The sequence below is a fragment of the Zea mays genome, chromosome 1, assembly GCF_902167145.1.
Source record: "Zea mays cultivar B73 chromosome 1, Zm-B73-REFERENCE-NAM-5.0, whole genome shotgun sequence".
Classification (NCBI taxonomy): domain Eukaryota; kingdom Viridiplantae; phylum Streptophyta; class Magnoliopsida; order Poales; family Poaceae; genus Zea; species Zea mays.
Genome location: NC_050096.1, coordinates 258,315,558 through 258,337,341, shown reverse-complemented (window position 1 = coordinate 258,337,341; position 21,784 = coordinate 258,315,558). Strand labels below are relative to the sequence as shown.

At 46.3% G+C, this 21,784-nt stretch overlaps 2 protein-coding genes across 4 annotated transcripts; one reads left to right on the top strand and one right to left on the bottom strand.

Annotated features, from left to right (window-relative positions):
• Positions 1 to 227: 227 nt before the first annotated feature.
• On the top strand, positions 228 to 11,562 carry LOC100282426 (protein recA). 3 transcript variants are annotated; one of them, XM_035967087.1, is made up of 14 exons: positions 228 to 582; positions 4,304 to 4,395; positions 4,491 to 4,566; positions 4,711 to 4,773; positions 4,867 to 4,996; positions 5,341 to 5,394; positions 8,991 to 9,076; positions 9,158 to 9,283; positions 9,371 to 9,475; positions 9,556 to 9,612; positions 9,695 to 9,757; positions 9,821 to 9,897; positions 10,628 to 10,700; positions 11,070 to 11,559. In XM_035967087.1, exons 1-14 carry the CDS (start codon positions 385 to 387, stop codon positions 11,169 to 11,171), a joined length of 1,302 nt encoding a protein of 433 aa, XP_035822980.1. In that variant the 5' UTR covers positions 228 to 384; the 3' UTR covers positions 11,172 to 11,559. The 3 variants fall into 3 exon arrangements, with proteins under 3 accessions (XP_035822980.1, NP_001339108.1, XP_020407160.1); NM_001352179.1 differs by lacking the exon at positions 5,341 to 5,394 and having other exon boundaries at positions 256 to 582; positions 11,070 to 11,562; XM_020551571.3 differs by lacking the exon at positions 5,341 to 5,394 and having other exon boundaries at positions 302 to 730.
• Positions 11,563 to 13,141: 1,579 nt separating this feature from the next.
• Positions 13,142 to 14,506, bottom strand: LOC100192984 (Speckle-type POZ protein). Its single transcript, NM_001138156.1, has one exon. The coding sequence runs from the start codon at positions 14,460 to 14,462 to the stop codon at positions 13,383 to 13,385; it is 1,080 nt and encodes a 359-aa protein (NP_001131628.1). The 5' UTR covers positions 14,463 to 14,506; the 3' UTR covers positions 13,142 to 13,382.
• Positions 14,507 to 21,784: the final 7,278 nt, after the last annotated feature.

Genomic DNA, 21,784 nt, shown 5'->3' with positions numbered 1-21,784 from the left:
AGATCTGTCACTGTACCGAATCTTTATAGGTGATAGCTTCGGCGCTGCTTCTGAGAGAATCTGCCGACCCTTCGTCTTGAGATCTGTCACTGTGCCGAAGCTTTATAGGTGATAGCTTCGGCGCTGCTTCTGAGAGAATCTGCCAAAAGTGTTTTTCTTTTTTTAGGATTTTCGGGTACGAAGCATACCCCAACAGCTCCCATCCGAATCCAGGATCCGACCGTGTCACGAATCTCGAGGCGAGCTGTTCGATCACCACTATCTGACGTAGCTTCTTCGCTCGGCTCTTCTTCACCCCACCCCTCTCCCACTCGGCCACTCCCCCCGCGGGGACACCGAGCGCTCGCCGCCGCCTTCGAGTTCGGAGCGGAGCCACAGCCACGCATGCCAATGGCCGTCTCCGCTGTTACCGCCTCCCATCTCGCTCTCTCTTTTCCAGCACGTAGTCGCCGGAGACGCGCTGCGCCCCGCGCCGCGGCAGGCGGCCTAACGGCTCGCGCACGGCGGCTGCGCTGCGAGTTCGTCGCCGGTGGTGGGAACGGGGCGCTCTCCGGAGAGGACGACCCTCGCCTCGTCGACCGCGTAAGAATATCTCCTCTTAGTTCTCTATTGCCTCCACCCTCTCGTCGGCTTGTTCTCCCTTTCTTCTTGTTTTCTGTTGGTGCCATTTCGTCGAACAAGTGATGCGCATCCGCGGGAACCACTTTGTATGGTCTTCATCTTTGCTGAGGTGGAGTATCTTTAGCGTTCTTATCCCTTGTCACTGCATTGCATTTAACACATGGTGTGCAGAGTGGCGTTGTTCCGGCTGCAGTGAACTTCTTTTGCTAGTTGCTACGCTTGTATATCAAATGAAGCGCATTTGTTGGAAAATTAAGAAGCTTGACCCCTACTGCACGTGCTTCAAAGCTTGCATCAGGGCCCGACTTGTCTTACTGTTAGACATTTGATTTCTATCCTAGTAACCTATCGGATGGTTCTGTTGTTATGCTATTGACCAATTGAACTAACAATAATTATGAGATATGAACTTCAAAAGTTTCAAATAGAGACAAGCATGTAAGAATGTCTTCAGTGTGATTGGTAGAAGCATTCCATTGTACTACATGCCATTCATTTAATAAAATACTACCAAGGAATTTAATCTGTCAAGTCGATGCAAGGACTTCTGTGAACTGCAACAATCCAGGTGGAAAAAAGCCATGACTGCCTACATTGCATATTAGTACAATGTACATCTATGATCTTATCTGACATGTAACAGGAAGGAGAGGTGATAGAACAGTGTGCTATGCCTCATTTTGGTGAGATAGAGGAGGGAGGGTTTGGATTTCATTATGAGATGAGTCCCACATTGGAGTAGGAGAAACTAAATTAAGTTCATATCCACATTGTGACCCCAAACGTTTTAATTGCAGCGCTCGACGATGTTGTTCTGCCGAGGGGTGTACGACGCGGAGTAGTGGCATTGGATCCCTTCGTCAGCGTAGTACGCCACAAACTCAACAGCTGTAGAGGTCACCCTGCACAAGCTCTAGCTCCTTGTTGGCGCGGGAAGGGGAGTCGCCGCCGCTTTGTTAGCATGCAGTGTCGCAAAACTGCTCTGCGTGCTCGATGTGTGGTATGCCCCACACCATCTCCTTGTTGCTGAGATTCAGCGCCTCGAAGTTGAGGTGCCCAAAGCGTTCATGCCATCCCTAGGCATCATCATCGCGGTGGGCTACAAGGCAGAGAGGCTACTTGACCTGCACATGGAGGACGTAGAGGCGATTGCTTCCTATGTTCACCTTGGTGTGATGTTGCTACAATGATCCCAAATGTGTAGCACCCAATGGTTGATCTCCATGCCCGAGTTGTTGTCATCTAGTTGTACTAAACCAATGATGGAGTTCCTCGGCATGGGATGTAGACATCGGTGGGCAGCTGATGCTCGCCGGTCATGGCGGTGAAGACAACGGAGCTGATACCCTTGATCTCTACGACGGAGGTGTTCCCAAACTTGATGAAGCCACGCACACTGGAGTACAGGTTGGAGAAGTACTCCCATCGCCCGGTCTTGTGGTGGGTGGTGTTGTGTCGATGTACCTGCCACGATCTTGTCGTTGCTAGAACCATTGTTGAAACTCGTAAAAGACGTGGGCATGTGGCTCGTCGAGGTGGAGAAGAGCGGCGACGGCCGGTGTGTGAGGGAAGTGCAACTCAATGCTCCTTTGTACTAGGAATAGAGCCAACTTGTCACCCTCCTACACTTACATGACATGTGCCTGATCGCTGTGCTTCGCCTGTCGGCAGTCCTTGGTCGAAGGGTCAGTCTTGCCATATATGAGGTCAGTGTCATCCTGGGTAGCCTTACGCTCGACGTCGGCATCGCCATCTATGCCTCTACGCGCCCGGGGAGCTTTGTCCCTCTTGTGCGGCCGCTGCTTGTGGCCACTTGATGAACTCAAAACCTCCCCTTCGTCCGCTTCTTCTGGCGAGCGAGCCACTGCTCCTCAATGAAGAGAAGCTTGACACCGATGGTGGCTGACTCGACGGGTGGTGGCTAGTCACAGTAGTCGACAACCTTGAGGCAGTTTGTCACCTCCTCGATCGTCAGCTTCGAGAGATCTATCAGCGTCTCCATCGCTAAGGCGACCTGCGTGTATTTCTTAGGGGGACAAGGCAGAGGAACTTCTCAATGAGTTTCTCCTCGTCGATGTCGTTGTCGGCATACGACTTCATCTCCTGCATTAGGCTAGAGAATGGATGGTCTTACCAAAAAGGGCCTTGACTCTCTCATCATTTTGGGAGCTTGGACTTTATGGAATCATCGGAATAAATGTGTTTTTGATGGCTGTAATCCAAGTATATCTTTAGGTCTCAGAGCTGCTGATGAGGAAAGAAGAAGACAGAATTAGCTGGTGCAAAGGGTCTCGCTCATTTGGCTGCACCCTTGGTAGAGCCTTAGGGAGGATCAAGTAGTCTGTTTTGATCCCCTAATGGATCTCTTTTTGTATGCCTATTTCTGGCCTCCGTAAGGAGGGTCTTCTATAGAACTTTCTTTATCTACTTAATATATAATGGGGCGCAGTTCTCCTGCGCGTTCGAGAAAAAAAAAGAATCCATCGATGTCCTCGCTCGGCTAGAACACCAAGCAATCCCACTCTTGACGCAACTTCTGTTGGGTGGCTCTGCTCGTGCGGTTATTGCTGATGTGTGCCACGGCGATGGCATCCTTGGAGGTTTCCTTGTTCGTGAGGACGGCGCCATCTCCGGCGGGACATCAATAAGGAGGGCCTCCAGCGCTTGTAACACGTCACATCTCACATCTTCTGGGCTTGCAACTTCACCTTCATCACCAAGCTCCACTTGTTTAGTTGGTCTTGTGAGCATGGGCCATGTGCCTCCGTTGGACTCCTTGACGACGGTCTAGCCGACGGGGAAGCTGTGCCGGCCATGGTGGCCAGGGTGTTTCTCTGAGGAATGAGAGACATGTCGGTGCTTGAGGGCTCCATGCGCCCACGTCCCGCGCGTCCCGGCCATGGTGCCCGCTCTGGGGAAGGAGAGACGCGCTGGTGCCTGTGAAGGCCCTGTGCGCTCGCGTTCCGCTCGGCCATGGCGTCTTGCTCCCGCTAACCTGCGTCTGCGCTCAGGGCAGCAGCAGCCGTCATGGCCTGGCGGGATGTCTCAGCCGCGCGTGCCACTGCAGCCTCTGCTGCTGTGATGCGCTCCTCCCGAGCCGCAGCCGTGTTGTGTGCCGTCTGCTCCTCCTCCTGCGCGTTCGCTGCTGCCGCGGCTGCTGCACGCCAGTCGCGTGCAGCCGCCTGTCGGCGCCGTACGCTGGAGTTGTGGACTCGTGGTAGGAGAGAGAGGGCTGGCCATGGCGCCACGCAGGGATAGATAAAAATTCTGGGAAGAACTGGGCTCCTATACCATTTTTTAGAGATAGACAGGTTTTGGGGCAAATTTTCTATTTCATTAAGCCACACCATAAACCATGGCGGGATTGGATACATATAGAAGTAGAAAACTTGGAAACTAGGAAATGCTCAGCATATTCTAACTACTAAAGTAGATGCTAATCAAGATAAGATGGATGATAAGGTGCTGACATATGCACCAACTACTACTTGACAAGAAGCTGAAATCTAAGATAGGTACAAGACTTATTCTATCAAGGCATTTGGGCATCTCACACTTCTTCGCCTTCCTTTAATGGATGACTTATCTGCTTGAAATATTATTATACCTTTTGAATTTTGACGCATTACGATGTTGCTTTGGTTTGTCACTAAGAGATATTTATTCACAATTTCATCTGCAGCAAAAAGTTCTTGATGCCGCTATGAATGACATAAACAACTCTTTTGGAAAAGGAAGTGTTACAAGATTAGGCAGTGCTGGTGGTGCTTTTGTGTATGTTTGTAGTTTCTTGATTCCTTGACTAAGTTCATTAGCAATCACATTTGTTCTGTATTCCTATTTACTGATTATTACTGTCTCCAACCCAGTGAGACATTCCCAAGTGGTTGTCTAACACTAGATTTTGCTCTGGGTGGCGGTCTTCCAAAAGGAAGAGTAGTGGAGGTAATTTCTTATTTTATGCTTTCTGCACTAATACTGATAGTTTAGTTCATTTTTTTTCTTTGATTTAAGCACATTCAGGTCAAGCCATGGTTTGTACAAAACACTAACAGTCTTACCTGTATTTTGGATTTTGAAACCTTGCAGGTATATGGTCCAGAAAGCAGTGGAAAGACTACCCTAGCTTTGCATGCAATTGCTGAAATACAGGTTTGTGATATTATAGTAATGACAAGCTTTTGTGATCTAGCACTAAACAATTATGGAATTAAAACTTATAAGTCGTCCAATATCCATGTGCAGAAGCTTGGAGGAAATGCCATGCTTGTCGATGCAGAGCATGCTTTTGATCCAGCTTATTCAAAAGCTCTTGGGGTAGATATTGAAAATCTGATTGTCTGCCAGCCTGACAACGGAGAGATGGCACTAGAAAGTAATCCATTTCGCACATATAGGGTTCAATACTTCTTTACCTAATATTGGTCGTCCCTCTACTTTAATCTTACTGTGCAACTTTTATCTAGTAAAGGACTCATATAGTCATATTCATCCTTTTGAATTTTTGTCTCAATTCATAAACTTTTCCACTCAGGTTTGATGTTCTTCCTTTAGGATCCTTGTCTAAATTTAACACATGAGAATCCTGCCGAGATGGTTTGATAGTGCAATATTTGTTTTTTTCTCTCTAAATAAGTCTCTTTCTGTTGAGGTTTGCATAAACTTTCTTTTCGCAGATGACCAGATGTCTGCCATGGAACTTTACTTTGTCATTTTCAGATGGTACAGAACAGTTACTTACAGCCTCTGCCCCCCAAAATAGTGCAATTCTAGGTTTGGACTAAGTCAAATTTCCTTAAGTTTGACTAAGTTTATTTAAAATGGTATCAACTTGTTTTCCATGTAGGTTTACTATAAAAATGTATTTCATAGTTAATCTAATGGTACTTGTTCGGTACCATACATATTAGTATTTTTTGTATAAATTTAGTTAAACTTGTGATTCATTGACTTAGGGCGAAGCTAGAAAATAGAATTGAACTCTTTTTGGGATGGAGGATGTAGGTTTAAAAACTATGTATTTAGTGATTGTCTTCTGATATGCATATATATTAATATTTATTGTAGGTTGGGATATGTATTGGAGTGAATATTCAATAGATTAGGGCTAACCCAACAGGTTAGCTATATAGTGTTTACATGGGCCACATGGGCCAAGCCTTAACAGGCCTAACACTCTAACACCCCCCCGCAGTCTGGACGTCCGACGCAGCGGAGTACACAGACTGGACTCAAAAAGAAGTACATCACACAATAGGATCCCCCCACAGACTCAACTAGCCACTACTGATGTTGAGGCTGGAGCGAAACTCGGCGAAGGTCGAGGACGGAAGACCCTTGGTGAAGATGTCGGCAAACTGGGAGGTGGTCGGGACGTGGAGGACCCGAACAGTACCGGCGGCGACATAATCACGGACGAAGTGTAGATCGATCTCGACATGCTTGGTCCGCTGGTGCTGCACTGGGTTGGTGGAGAGGTAGACCGCGCTGACGTTGTCGCAGTAGACCACCGAGCTCCTGGAGAGGGGACTGTGAAGCTCGGTAAGGAGCTGCCGGAGCCAGGCAGCCTCCGCCACGCCGTTGGCCACGGCACGGTACTCCGCCTCTGCACTGGAGCGGGAAACGACCAGCTGGCGCTTCGACGACCAGGACACAAGGTTGCCGCCTAAGAAGACAGCGTAGCCGGAGGTGGAGCGCCGAGTGTCTGGGCACCCGGCCCAGTCAGCATCAGTGTAGACGACCAGCTCGGAGGAGGTAGACCGGTGAAGAAGCAGTCCGTAGTCGACGGTGCCCCGGAGGTAACGGAGGAGGCGCTTGAGCGCCGCAAGGTGGGGCTCCCGAGGGTCGTGCATATGGAGGCAGACCTGCTGCACGGCGTAGGAGATGTCCGGCCTGGTGAAGGTGAGGTACTGAAGGGCACCGGCAAGACTCCTGTAGCCGGTGGGGTCCGCGACTGGGTCACCCGTGGCCTCAGAGAGCTTGGCCTGCGTGTCGACAGGGGTGGAGCAGGGCTTGCAGTCACTCATCTGGGCCCGCTCCAGAATGTCAAGTGTATACTGTCGCTGGTGAAGGAGGAGTCCTGAGGGGCGAGGCTCAGCAGTGACCCCCAGGAAATGGTGAAGCACGCCCAGATCTTTGACCGGAAACTCCCGCTGAAGCGCGTCGACGAAGCGGCGAAGAAGAGACGGACTGGAGGCGGTGAGGACAATGTCATCCACGTAGAGAAGCAAGTAGGCAGTCTCTGCGCCATGATGGTGGACGAACAAAGACGTGTCGGACTTGGCCTCCACGAAGCCCAGTGTCACCAGGAAGGTAGCCAGTCTGGAATGCCACGCCCGGGGGGCCTGCTTGAGGCCATAGAGGGACCTGTTGAGCCGGCAGACCATGTCAGGGCGAGAGGAGTCCACGAACCCCGCAGGCTGACAACAGTAGACGGTCTCGGTGAGGGCGCCGTGCAGGAAGGCGTTCTTGACGTCGAGCTGGTGAACTGGCCAGGAGCGAGCGAGGGCCAGCGAGAGCACCGTGCGGACGGTGGCCGGCTTCACAACCGGGCTGAAGGTCTCATCGTAGTCGACTCCGGGGCGCTGAGTGAAGCCCCGAAGAACCCAGCGAGCCTTGTACCGGTCCAGGGTACCATCGGCCCGTCGCTTGTGTGTCCAGATCCACTTGCCGGTGACGACGTTGGTGCCGGGCGGACGGGGCACCAGATCCCACGTCTGGTTGGCGACGAGCACCGCGTACTCCTCCTCCATCGCCTGACGCCAGTGGGGGTCCAGCAGGGCGGTGCGGACGGAGGAGGGTACCGGAGAAACCTGCGAGTCTGCGGTCGTGGCCGCCAAGACACGGGGCGGCAGGGTACCGGCCGCGTGCCGCGTCACCATCGGGTGGACATGCCGCGGGTCGCGATGAAGGAGCGGTGGATGGTACACCGGCGTCTCGACACGGGCCGTGGGTGGCCGCGGCGGAGGTGTAGGTGTCCCTGGCGGGGACTGGGCCACCGGCGGTGACAGCGGCAGGGGCGGCGACGGTGGAGGTGCGAACCCCGGCGGCGGCAGCCGGCGCTGGTAGACCCGCACCGGCTGGGCGAAGCGGGCCGGAGGGGTCGTAACCGACGGCCCCGGAGGCGGTGCAGTCCCACCACCCTCGCTCGGCCCGGGGGCGATCGGAGACGGGGCTCCGCGGAGACGCGACACCACCGAACCCGAGCAAGGTACCGGGCCGGGAGTAGGACCGACAGGTGGTGAGCGAGTACCTGCAGAGAGAGGAAGGAGAGGTGGCTCGACCACCGCGTCAGTCTGAAAGAGAGTGAAGAGGTCAAGGTCAGGGTCGGAGGAGGGTGGTGTGGTGGTGGAGGAGTAGGGAAATACGGACTCATCAAACACCACATGGCGAGAGATGAGGACCCGGCGAGAGCAGAGGTCAAAGCAGCGGTAGCCTTTGTGGTCCGGGGAGTACCCGAGAAACACACAGAGGGTGGAACGGGGTGCAAGTTTGTGAGGAGCAGTGGCAGCGGTGTTCGGGTAGCAAGCACACCCGAAGACACGGAGGTGGTCATAGCGCGGAGGGGTACCGAAGAGTGCCTGGTGAGGAGTGGGGGCCGGGCACGCAGTGGAAGGGAGACGGTTGAGGAGGTAGGTAGAGGTGTGGAGGGCCTCGACCCAGAAACAAGCCGGAAGGTGCGCCTGGAGAAGAAGAGTGCGGATGGTGTCGTTGGTCGTGCGAATCATGCGCTCAGCCTTGCCGTTCTGGGAGGAGGTATACGGGCAAGACATCCGCAATTGCATCCCGTGGGAGAGAAAGAAGTCGCGGGAGGTGGAGTTATCGAACTCCCGACCATTGTCACACTGAACGGCCTTAATGGTGAGGCCGAACTGAGTGGACACCCAGGCGAAGAAGTGGCGGAGGGCGGGGAAAGTCTCAGACTTGGCACGCAAAGGAAAAGTCCACACATAATGAGAAAAATCATCAAGCTCCGATACCATATTGGAGTGAATATTCAATGGATTAGGGCTAACCCAACAGGTTAGCTATATAGTGTTTACATGGGCCACATGGGCCAAGCCTTAACAGGCCTAACACTCTAACAATATGTCCAGTGATGTCAACATGTTTTGTATTCGCAAATAATTACCATTTTGTGCTCATTTACAACCCTAATAATTGTAGTGTTGGAAGTTTGTTAGCAATAGGTATTATAGCACATGCTGGATTTTGAGAAGTATAAGCTGCTACATCTTGTGTTGTTTTATTTTGTTTGTGTTTGTATGTCAGTACGATTTTCTTGCTTTATTTGTTAACCTTGAAGATCACTATGTACTTAGATCTTTGTTTACATGAAAAATTGCTAATATATTATTGCTGTCTATCAGTTGCGGACCGTATGTGCAGATCTGGAGCAATAGATCTTATCTGTATTGATTCGGTGTCAGCGCTCACCCCACGTGCAGAAATTGAAGTATGATTCATTTTTCCATCTTTCTTTTGTGTTGGTTATGTATGAAATGCTGCATCGGCAATGTAATTTATCTGTTTTCAGGGTGAGATAGGAATGCAGCAGATGGGTCTACAAGCTCGTCTGATGAGTCAAGCATTGAGAAAAATGTCAGGCAATGCCTCAAAGGCTGGCTGTACTCTTATGTTCTTGAATCAAATAAGATACAAGGTGTAATAATAAAATAGTTACATTGATTTCCAGCTAATTGCTTGTTTACATTATATTATTTCATTTGATGGATTTGGTATTCAACAGATTGGAGTGTTCTATGGGAATCCTGAAGTCACTAGTGGAGGGATAGCCTTGAAATTCTTTGCATCTGTCCGTCTTGAGATACGGCTCATTGGGAAGATAAAATCTGTGAGATCGATAAAGTAAATTTCATATATCCCTAAAGGTGAGGTGGGAATGATTGTTATGCTTGTTTTTGTTTTTCTAAGGCCAAGGGAGATGAAGATGTTGGTGTGAAGGTTCGTGTCAGAGTGCAGAAGAGTAAAGTATGTCCAAATTTTATGCACTTCTTGCTTTGTATTATGATTTCCACAGTAAGCATGATATCCTTTCCCCCCTTCCTACAAGGTATCTAGGCCCTACAAGCAAGCTGAATTTGAAATCATTTTTGGGGAGGGTGTTAGTAAATTGGTAAGTTTCTAAAAAAATAGCCTTCTGTCATTGTATCATATGCTGAACGAAAATATTGGACAGGGGTGCGTTCTTGATTGTGCTGAGCTGATGGATGTAGTTGCAAAGAAGGGTTCGTGGTACAGCTACAAAGATATAAGGTAAGCCGGGAGCTTTAGAAGAGTTTGATCTTCGGTGAATACTTGAGGTTTAAAAATTATATTTCTTATGGGTGCTATCTTTACACGTCAATTAGTTTTGAAAGCAATATTACTTTGACAAATATTTCTTAGTCTCATTTCCATGTGCTTTTCACATATTTCGGCTAACTGTATGAAATCCTTAGAAAAATGGAAAGGCCTCAATAGGGGTCATTGTCCTTTAATACTGTTTTTTTTTTGTGCTTACAATGTAATAGGATAACTCTAGGATCTAAGCCTTTTTGAAATATATTGCTTCCCAAATAAAGGGTCTACAGCAAGTCAGAAATTTTAAATTTTAAATACAAGTGTGAGTGTATTTTTCCCCTTTGTGTGACAAAAATAGTGATCTGATGTCCTGACAATTTGATAAAGAACTTCTAGTTCATCAACTTTATTTTGGATAACTCTTAAGGGTCGTTCTGGTCATGCTGTATCAGAATTGAATCCGAATATTCAGAAACTGATACCATTATTTAACACAACAGTGTATTACTTGCATTACTTTGGTTCAAACTAGGGAGTTACATTGCCCTCGTCAGTATCATTCTGTTTTACCTTTTGCCTTGGTTAGGTTTGGTAGGAGATCAGCGTTAGAGTGCAATTATCTTTATGTTTTGGTCAAAAGATTATCTCTATGTATAGACGAAGCTTTGATATGTGCCTTTTTTTTGTTTGAACAATTGCTCAGATTGGGCCAAGGCAGAGAGAAGGCACTGCAGTATCTCCGAGAGAGCCCAACCACCTGCGATGAGATAGAAAAGGTTTGCTGGATTCTTCCTGGGCTTTCTGCATGAGTCTGCTACAGTTGACAAGATTCAAATTCATTTTTCGCCGCTTTAAAGTTTCAATCTAAAGCCTTACATGTATATGTTTTTTTTATATGATGTGATGATACAGTCTCTTTCAAATATATATTTAGGCATGCCATGGATTTTTTTTAGGACTTCTTGGATTCAACACTAGACTCAAGTTGACTTTTATTGTTTGCTTGATATGAATATAATTACATATACGAAAATAATCATAGAAAGGTAAATTATCTGATGAACTGTTAGTTTTTGCTCTATATTTACGGACAATAATGTCTTTGTACATATCCTATTCCTTAGACATGCTTGATGAATATGCAGGTGGTTCGAGCTATGATACCAGAAGGATCCAGACATATGAGCCTACTAGCTTTCGGGCAGTCATCATCAACTGAAGATGAACAGGCGTATGATGAACAATAATGGTACATGAGGTTCCGAAGATGGAACACTTGTGAAACCGTCAAGCTCTGGCTTGTGTCCCTTGCGGATAACAGAAAAGATCAGAGGTAACCAACCAATATGGCAGTTGTGTGAGCGCTGGAGTGGAGTTGACTAAGACCTTGTTCGTTTCTGCCGGATTGGTGGGTCCTAACGATTCCTGACCGGATTGTTTCTCTAATTTATATAAACTTTGATTAGCTGGAACGATTCCGGGTGCAATCCGACGGAAATGAACAAGGCCTAATGTTGTACGTGTACTGTGGCATGGCAGAACCGTCCGGTTTAACCCAATTTCGGGCACACCTGCCAGCTATTTATCACTAAGTGCACCAGAGATTATATCAAATCCGATAGTCTGTTAAGCCCATCCAATGAAAGAACTTAAAATAATCCATGTTTACATCAGGATCATAAATAAGGAGATAAAACTTTAAAAATATCATTACTTATATTGTGTGATTATATTACTGTAACATTAGAGTTATTTACAAATAGGTTTGGTTAAAACAACAAAAGATAAGTATATCTTACAAAACGATAGAAAAGACAAATTTTAATTTGATATCGTCTACAACACGGAGGATGCCACTACCGAGTGTTACTAGTGTTCCCTCTAGGTTAGGTCCCATCTACCAGTGTTGCCCCACTTACCACCCTTGATTCTTTTTATAAATCCTAGCACTCATGTCGGTCAATTCAGAGACCAACTCATTTTGTAGTATACTGTAATGTGTTCTCTATGAGAGAAAGCACTAAGACATACACCTTTTCAAGTTTGTAGTCTAGATGATGCACCAACATGGTACTAGAATAATGTTTGTAAACTAAACCCAAACATGTGCATAGGTCAATTTTTTAGTCTTGTGCAATTTTATTTTAAGGTTGTTAACGATGAAAATGTCATACTTTCACACACTCAAAAACACCATCAACAACCTCAAAGTAAAAGAAAGATAAGCAAAAACATGAGTATATTTTTTTATCAAACAACAAGTTCAACGTGTCCATCAATATTTCTATACACATTCAAGATTAATGGAGGAAATGGGGGGAACCCTTGTTGCCGGTGGTAATGCAGAATGTTGACCTCCGAAACGATGCCAAGATGAAAACCCGAACCATTGTTGAGAAAATAGAATCAAACACCAGGCCTTGAGTCTTTACCCAACGTGAGAGATCTCTAGGATTCCAAGTGTGTCCCATACTCCCATGTCAGTTGTGATGGAAAAACCAACGGAGAAAAATCCTTCGTCACAAATCGACGATGAAACCACTAAAAACAGGGTTTGCTCAAAATTAGCATAAAAATCATCCAAAACATCCTTCTGATCTGAGGACCAATCGAAACATCACAGAAGCTACCCATGCTGCCGAAGAGCCCAAAGGCTGGCTCGGCCAGCTTATGACGGCCTGTGACGACGCAATTGCTGCCCTTCGCATGAATCCGCTGGAGTTCCGTCGGTGATGTGTAGGCGACTAGCTACTGGGTTTACTTCTCTCCTCAAACCTGGGAAATTACTCAAACCTGGGAAATTAATATTACCTCCGTTTTTTTATATTTGTCGCTGTGCAGTTCAAGTTTGAACTAAACAGCGTCAAATAAAAAAAATCAGAGGGAGTAGTACAATCACAACGATCTCCAGCAAACAACGGTAACCTCGTAATTGTCGCTAAAAAAATTATTGTCTTTGGTGTGAAATAACGAGATCACTCTTAGTACTCTATCCATAGCAAAATTTCTCCAATAAAAAACTATAATGACAAGCATGACAAAAGGTCACTGTCGGAATTGAAGAAAGCAAACTCTTGCTCGCCCCCCAAAGGCCAAAACACGCACAAATTCCAGCCACCCAGATTATGCTATATGAAGCTTTAAAATATAACACACTTCGGATTAAAACCAGCTGTTTCGACTGCTGCAGCTGCAATACATAGAGACAAAACACTGTAGAAGCAATAGAAACCGTTTTAGATTAAAGTCAAGCGAACAGCATATCCATGCAATGCTGCCGGTACACATAACTAAACTCACTGTTCATAGCACCAAGACACAAGCTGCTTAGTGTAGCTTGCCGCCAAAATGATCCTACATATATAAAGGATACAATGTCTTGGGGTACCTATATATATAAGACTAAAACATAGGAGGACTTTGTCAAGATTTGCTGTTACACGCCACCTCTTTTTAGTTCAAGTCGGAACAAATTTGGAGAACAGTTCTTTCAGAAGGCTGGGACAGCTAACTGTCAGGTGGTCAAACCCATCTGTTTCCATGAATGCACCAAGAGTCGCAGCGGAGCTTAGTAACGCGAAGCACGCATCCTTAAGCCCATGGCAGTTGTGCTTTTCAGCTAAAGCCAGGATGGTCGCAGCGGAGCCCGTATCGATATACCTGCACAGCTTATCTTCACAGATCAACTTCAGCCTCTCCAGGTCATACCGGTCAGCGGCGACGAGCAGATGCTGGGCCATCGCACATCCCTCCCCATCCTTCGTCTCTGGCAGGGTGTCCGTGTAGATGAAGGTGAGCAGCGCGTCGAACACCTCCGGCTCCATGTCGTCAATGCGTATGGCGTTGGTGGTTGTGCTCTCTCTCATCGGACCAAAGAGCTCGGCTTTGAACACCGGCGACCGTGTCGAGAGAACAAGCCGATGGGCGGAGAATGTCTGCCCGCCGATTCGGAATTTGACGTCGGCGCCTTCCTTGCTCAGCAGGAGATCAGCGTAGTGCCGGTGCATGTCGGACGGCGGCACGACCACTGACGGCATTGCCACGGTTTGGATGTCGCTCATGATGGTCACATCGAACCTGACGGTGAAGGAGTCATCCCTGAGATGCTCGGATTCCTCCAGAGCTTTCCTCTCGATGAACTCTGGGTATCCCCAGCTCCCTTTCTCAGCGAAGTCCACGAATGTTGTGACTTGGGTGTACGACGGCACCGGCTCCCCGTCCTGGTCGAGTAAACTGATGGTGACCTGCGCCTTCACTGCCTTGCCGGCTACTGCACCATGCATAGTGAGAAACAACGATATGAAGTTGACGTTGTCGGCGGAGTTCCCATTGGGGTAATACTGCACGAACCAGGTGTGGCCTCCCAGGCAGAAATGGCGGGACTTGATGACCTGGCAATTGGGGACCTCCTTAGTGCGGGAATAGAACACGATCTTAAGCACGTGGGAGCCGGTCACAGCGCCGGCGACGATGGCGGAGTGGGAGCCGTTGCCGCTCCCACTATAGCCAGCGGCGGGACAGGGAGAAGATCCCGGCATGGACGGCAACAACGTAGGGCACTGGCGGCGGCGCGCCTCGATCGGTTGGGTCGGGTGGGCGGCGGCAGCGGAGGGGGGATTGGGAGGGTTTTGCCGGTTCTACTTCTACCGTTTTGCCTTTTTTATCACGGAGAAAACTGTTGGATCCTCTGGCAGTCTGGCGTGCTAGGAGATCGTACCAAGCCCACTCGTCGTGCGGCCCATGGTCGGGTCCGACGACTACCGGGCCTGTGTCAGCCCAGCCTGAGGCCCGTGTCGTGTTAAGCTGCAGGAAAGGTCTACGATGCAAGCATCAAGCACGAACTATCTCGACTATTTTAATGCAGCACTTTAATACATGCATGGATTCGTGTGTTGTACGTAGGGATGTGAATATAGGGTCAACTTTTTCGACCAGCACGAGCACGACCTGAAAACAGGAGCCTAAAGCACAGCTTAGTATAAAATAACATGGACATGACTACCACGATCTAAAGGCGGGTGGGTTTGGACCGGGCCTCAAATTCCGACCTGTCGGACCCTGACACAGCTCGCACAGATGAGTCAGGCTTGGGCCGACACGGCCTAATGAAGCCCATGTTGTTTAATTTTTTAAATTAGTAAGTTATAGACTTTATATTATTGTGATATTTAGATTTTATATGGTCAAATGATGTTTGTATTGTTTAATATCTTTAATTTATTAAGCTATTGGCTTTACATGGTTGCGATATTTTGATTTTATGTGGTCAAATATATGGGTCGGACTTGGACCGACACGATCCAATAAAGACACGACGTAATTAGGGCTAGGCCGGAGTACACTTTAGACTGACACGGCACAACCTAAAAAAATTTAGGCTTTCTTAGCCCGAACCCGTTTAGCACGAAGCACGATGAGCTCGAGCTGGCCTGGTCCGGCCCGTTCCTATTCTTAACACTAGTCGTACGTCCCTGATCCACAAGCGCGCGAGCGCGTCGCACCCTACCTCTGAGCACGATAAACACCGCAACCGCTAGTAGAAATCCAATAATACCAAAGGCCTCGCTGCACCTCAACCCTCATCCCGCCTCTCGCAATGTTTGCTATGGTCGTGTCTAGTGCTGGGAATCTGGGCCGGGCTTTTCGGGCCAGCACGAGCACGGCCCGAAAATAAGAGCCCAAAGCACGGCCCAGCACGAAATAATATGGGCCGGGCTAGCACGGCCTAAAGGCGGGCTTGGGCCGGGCCTCAAATTCCGACCCGTCGGGCCCCGGCACGGCCCGCATAGATTGGCCGGGCTTGGGCCGGCACGGCCCAAATAAGCCCAATCTATTTAATTTCTTTAATTTAGTAAGATATCGACTTTATATTGTTGTTATATTTGAAGTTTATGTGGTTAAATGATGTTATAATTGTTTAATATCTTTAATTTAGTAAGCTATGAACTTTATATGGTTATAATATTTTCATTTTATATGGTCAAATATACGGGCCGGGCTTGGGCCGGCACGGCCCAACGAAAGCACGACGTGGTTTAGGGCCGGACCACTGTTTTTACACTTCGGTCTGGCACGACACGGCCCAAAAATTGTTTGGGCTTTCCTAGCCCGAACTCGTTTGGCACGAAGCACGACGGGCTTGGGCCGGGCTGGCCCGGCCCGGCCCAATTCCCAGCACTAGTCGTGTCCCAAGCCTCGCTGCAGCCTGCATGCATGAAGGCGTGGTAGATTCCGTGAGCACGACGTAAGCGGACCGACCTGGTGGCTCCTCGTCGACTCGTCGTCTTCGCGGGGTAGAGATGGATTAGGCTAGTTCTAGCAAGTCTCTGGAGCCTCCTTTACCCTAAATATAAAGAATCAAACGGTACTCTACGCTCTACAGCAGTGTCCTATAAACTGTTCTCTAAATTTATAGAACACTGCTAGATTCTCTATATATAGAGTTTCTCTAAACGATACTCTATCTATTTGAATACTTTAAATAACGGGTTTAACAAAACTAAAATATATACAATACATTTGAGAGTATGACAAATACGTATGTACAAAAAGAAAAAAATAAAAAATGTCTATAATATAGGTATTTGCATATAGAGAACATGATTTAGAGGACGTTGTTGGAGATGAAGGAGATATAGAGGATGGGATCTTTTAGAGGAGACTGTAAATTAGGGGTGGGCATTTTAAAACCGAAAACCGAACCCGAACCCGAATAGACCGAATTGTGAGTCTATTCGGGTTTTCGGGTTCGGGTTCGGTTCCTATATGTGCTATATTTCGGGTTATGGGTTCGGGTTCGGTTCCTAACCTTTAAAACCCGAATAGACCTAATAACCCGAAATATAAAAAAACTCTTAATATGTGATGGTATTATTATATGATTTATGAACTTATTAGCTAGAAATAATGATATCTTCTTAACAATAGTATATATATCTTTGTATGCTAATTTTTATAGTCACTTGTTGTAGTAATAGTACTTTCAATTAATTATTCATTGTATATATTTTAACAAAATATACTAGTCTCTCTACAATTCGAGTCTATTCGGTGGACCGAATAGACCGAACCGAAATTGTGAGTCTATTCGGGTTCGGTTCCTAAAATATTTTTGGAAATTTCGGTTCTCATTTTTCAAAACCCGAAATTTCACAAACCCGAATAGACCGAACCGAATTACCCTAATAGACCGAATGCCCAGCCCTACTGTAAATGACGGATATAGAGGATGGATATAGAGGACGTTGCTGAAGACAACCTTAGGCCTCAGGCGTCCTTCTCATCGCTGCTGAGCACCGACATCCGGAGGTGTGGGAGGTGGTGGTGGTGGTGAAAGTACAGGTTGTTAGCACAAAAACAAAATAGATCAACTAACAACTATAGAGCATGACACATATTTACGTGGAAAATCCTTCAATACGAAGGGAAAAACCACGGACACCAGCCAGGCGAAACCTTCATTATATGTGAAGTGTTTACAGAACGTCGTCCTTAGACAACGGCTTACAACAAGAGTAATTATGATGACGCAGTTGAAACCCTAATTAGGGTCACTAATATATATTGCGGGGGCTCCGCCCCATACCCTCTAGCGTGCAGGGTTGCTGGCCGACAGGTCAGTTGTCATTATTACACTCTGGTCCAAGCCTCCAGTGACGGGGCTCCGCTTCACTCGCTAACACAGCCTCATATTAGAATTTGGATCACAAACTCAACAATCTCTACCTTGAGACAAATTCAATCTTGTTTCCATAACTCGTAAGCAACTCTCTGAAAAAATAGAAGGAACAAACTCCTGGTGCCAACATAGCCGCTAGGACTAAGCAATTATACCAACTAAGTTCGAGTAAAGCTCAGACTTAGCTACAAGAATAGGTTTAGTCGTCATATCAGCTTGATTGAAATATGTACTAATCTTGCATACCCTCAATTTACCTTCTACAACTATTTCCCTAATATAATGATAATCAATACCAATGTGCTTTGGCCCTGTTTGTTTGGGATTTTTCAACTTCTGGCCACCAAAAGCTGCTGCGGACTGTCAAACGTCCCAGCTTTCAGCTCGCTTCTATAAGAATCATTTTGGTAAAAATCGTCCAAAATCAACATGAACATAGAATCAGTCAAGGCGTCAATATAGTAGGAATCCATTGCTTTCTAGATCTTGAACCCTTTGGACCACTTCATCTTCCTCCGCACGTAATTCCCATGATACTCAGATTCTTCTCACAACCATATCTTAGAAAAGCTGGTCAGAAAAAAGTTGAACAAAATAGGCCCTTTGTCCTCTCATGAAACATATGATCATTTATAAGGCAAATAACACTCTGACTATCACATAACAAGGTAATGCAAGATGTATCTCCAAAATTTAGCATATAGACCTTTCAACCAAACAACCTCTTTGCTAGCATCACAAGCTGCAACATACTCTGCCTCTGTAGTAGACAAATCAATTGTGGGATGTAGACAAGTCCTCCAACTGAATGCACATCGACCAATTGTGAATACATAACTTGTTAATGATCTTCTCTTGTCCAAATCTGCTCCATAATCTGAATCAACATATCCACCAAGTCCCTACTTGACCTTGCCAAACTGCAAACAAGCATTAGATGTACCACACAAGTACTTGAAAATTCACTTAACAGCTTCCCAATGCGTTCTCTCAGTATTAGACATATATCTGCTAACCTAACTCATGGCATATGACAAATCAGGACGTGAGCAAACCATAACATACATCAAAGAACCAACAACACTCGAATAAGACACCTTTGACATATACTTTAAATCTTCATCTTTGGTTGGACATTAAGCATATTACAACTTAAAATGAGGAGCAATGAGAGTACTTACAGGATTAGAATCATGCATATTGAAGCGACGAAGAACTTTCTAGATATAACTACGCTGACTCAGGAATAGCAAACCAGATTTTCTATCTCTCCCAATCTCCATGCCAAGAATCTTTCTATCGGCTCCCAGGTCCTTCATCTCAAACTCACTACTTAACTGTGCCTTTAAGATATTGATCTCCTTCTTGCTCTCGACGACAATCAACATGTCATCAACATATAACAAAAAATAGATAGGTGAACCATTAACAAATTTAATATAGACACAACTATCATACTAGGACCTTTTATAACCATTAGAAATCATAAATGAATCAACCTCTTGTACCCCTGCCTCAGGGGCTTCTTCAAACCATAAAGGGATTTCTTCAATTTGCAAACAAATTTCTCCTTACTAGGAACCATAAAGCCCTCAAGCTGATCCATATAAATTTCTTTCTCTAACTCTCCATGTAAGAAAGCCGTCTTCACATCTAACTGTTCAAGCTCAAGATCTTGCATAGCAACAATACTTAAGAAAGTACAAATAGAGCTATACTTTACAACTGGAAAGAAAACATCATTATAATCAATTCCTAGTATTTGAATGAAACATTTTGCAATTAACCTTGCCTTAAACTTTGGAGGTTTTCCCAAGCCTCCAACGATGGGCCTCTGCTTCGCTCGCTAACATGGCCTCATCAGAATTAGGATCACAAACTCAATACTGGTTGTAGTCTCCGACGTACGTCGAAGGTTGTGGTGGTGGTGGTGGTGGAAGCCGCTCATCGGGGGTGCGCGAAGGCGAGGAAGCACCAGAGACAACACCTTGCGGATGACGTGAATCTTTTGCTAGACCTAGTTTTGTGAACATTACCTTATCAACTGCTGGGCTGCACAAGTTTGAATGAGATTTTTTATCTACAAGTTATGGTAGCATTAGCATTGCCATTATCTATTCCTGCAATTTGTCAATGAGCAACATTTGTTGCAGAGAATACAAGGAATGCTTGTTAACGGCATCAAGACTTGGGCACTAGTTCTGCTAGTAAACGTGACGTATTAATTTTTCAAATATTTTAATCTTATTACCTTTATCGTGCGTAGTTTTTTTCCTTCCAAACGACACAAGGAGCCTTGGATTTGATTAAATGTGGGGCTGCTAAAGAAGTGAACCATGATTTGGTGTTGTTGGAGGTTAATCTTAACAATATGCCACCAGGCACTTCAGCAAACTCTGATTGCTCCATCACACACTGAATGAACTTCAAGTCCCTCTTATCGATAATTTTTTATATCTAGGGCTCTATTATTTTAAAGATTTTTCACCTGTCCAAACTCATCGTTCTAGGGGTATTCCTCCTTGTTGATAGAAATGTGTTCTTGTGACGATGAAGAGGCACTTTCCAAATGTACGAACCTGGGTGCATGCTTCCATGTGATGAAGCCACTGGACAGAAGAAGCATTATGTGGCACCAAGCACTTGAACATACGTCTAAAAAGGCAACACCTCAAGGACCAAGTCTCAATAATAGTACCAAAAATAGAATGGTTTCACCATCTACTGAAAAGCCTAAGAAAATGCTTATTCTAGAGACAAACGATGAAGGGTGAACATTTCTGTTCTAGAACTTAATTGCTTGTTCTAGTAAACTTCATTCTTCAATACATAGATTTACATGAGCAAAATCAACAGAAATTAGCGGTGGGGCCAAGTGATTCGGTGCCAAACTCGAGGGGGAGGGATCAAAGTCATATTACATGCACTCCGATAAGTAAATAGAAGTGAAATATTAGGTAGATAAAAAAGTACCATGTATTCATTGTTAATTAAGGGGTCATTGACAACGATAAGCTTGATATCGTTGCTCTACGTAGCCACTCTCGTCACAAGCTTACTGATCCTGTCGAACCCTGCACAAACCAAAAAAAAATACACACCATAGATAGATAGACCATCAACAGAGCTGATCAACCAGCTTTTCACTGATAAATAAGGCCAACTGTGTTCACCCATTCTGGTTAACCAATGGTAGAACTGGTACAAAATGTTCCACTTGAGAGCAATGAAATCCTTTCCACACCGTAATCTTGCTTGCACCAACTAACATAGACTATGGACATATAATATGCTTGCATGATGCACCCACCAAGAGCTGAAACGTAGCACACTCCCTAGTAGAGATGGAGAGGGAGGGATAGAGAGGGGGTAGGGTGTCATACTCTATTGCTAGTGGCCCCATATCAGTCATTCCTCCAACGATGTGTCAGTGCCTCGAGGCACCTGCAGATCTGGCTTTGTCTGCCTGTGCGGCTTAGCAAGGGCGCTCGTCATTTCTTCCTTGGCGACATCACGCTGACTCCACTATGCTGCGAGCAGGAGGATTTAGCGAGTGGATGCTGGGGGAGAGATTTGGGGAGGAGACAAGCCCCCAAGCTCTCGATAAGGGGGAATTCTCGAACTAGAGCAACATGCATGGTATGGAGGATTTCATTTTGCCGTCTGCGTGAGGTGGAGGCCTTTTTCTCCTAGCATCAGCAGACGATAATGAAAGTTGCCTAGAGGGGATGAATAGGCGAAACCTGAAATTTGTAAACTTAAACACACACTAAGGTTGGGGGTTAGCGTTAGAATTAAATTCAAGTCCAAAAGATCATTTCTCTTTGCTAAGAGTTGCTCAAAGGATGCAGATGACGTATGGGAGCAAACTCAAATTAATACTAGCAAGGAAACGTTAGAGAGGGCAAACAAATCAAACGAGAATCAAAGCGAGTAAACACGATGATTTGTTTTACCGAGGTTCGGTTCCAAAGAACCTAGTCCCCGTTGAGGAGGTCACAAAGACCGAGTCTATTTCAACCCTTTCACTCTCTCAAACGGTCACTTAGACTGAGCGAGACTTTTCCTTAATCTCACGAGTCACTTAGACCCCGCAAGGATCATCACACACTTAGATGTCTCTTGCTTCGATTACAAGTCTCTTGAGAATAAGAAGGGAAAAAGAAAATGCCAATCCAAGCG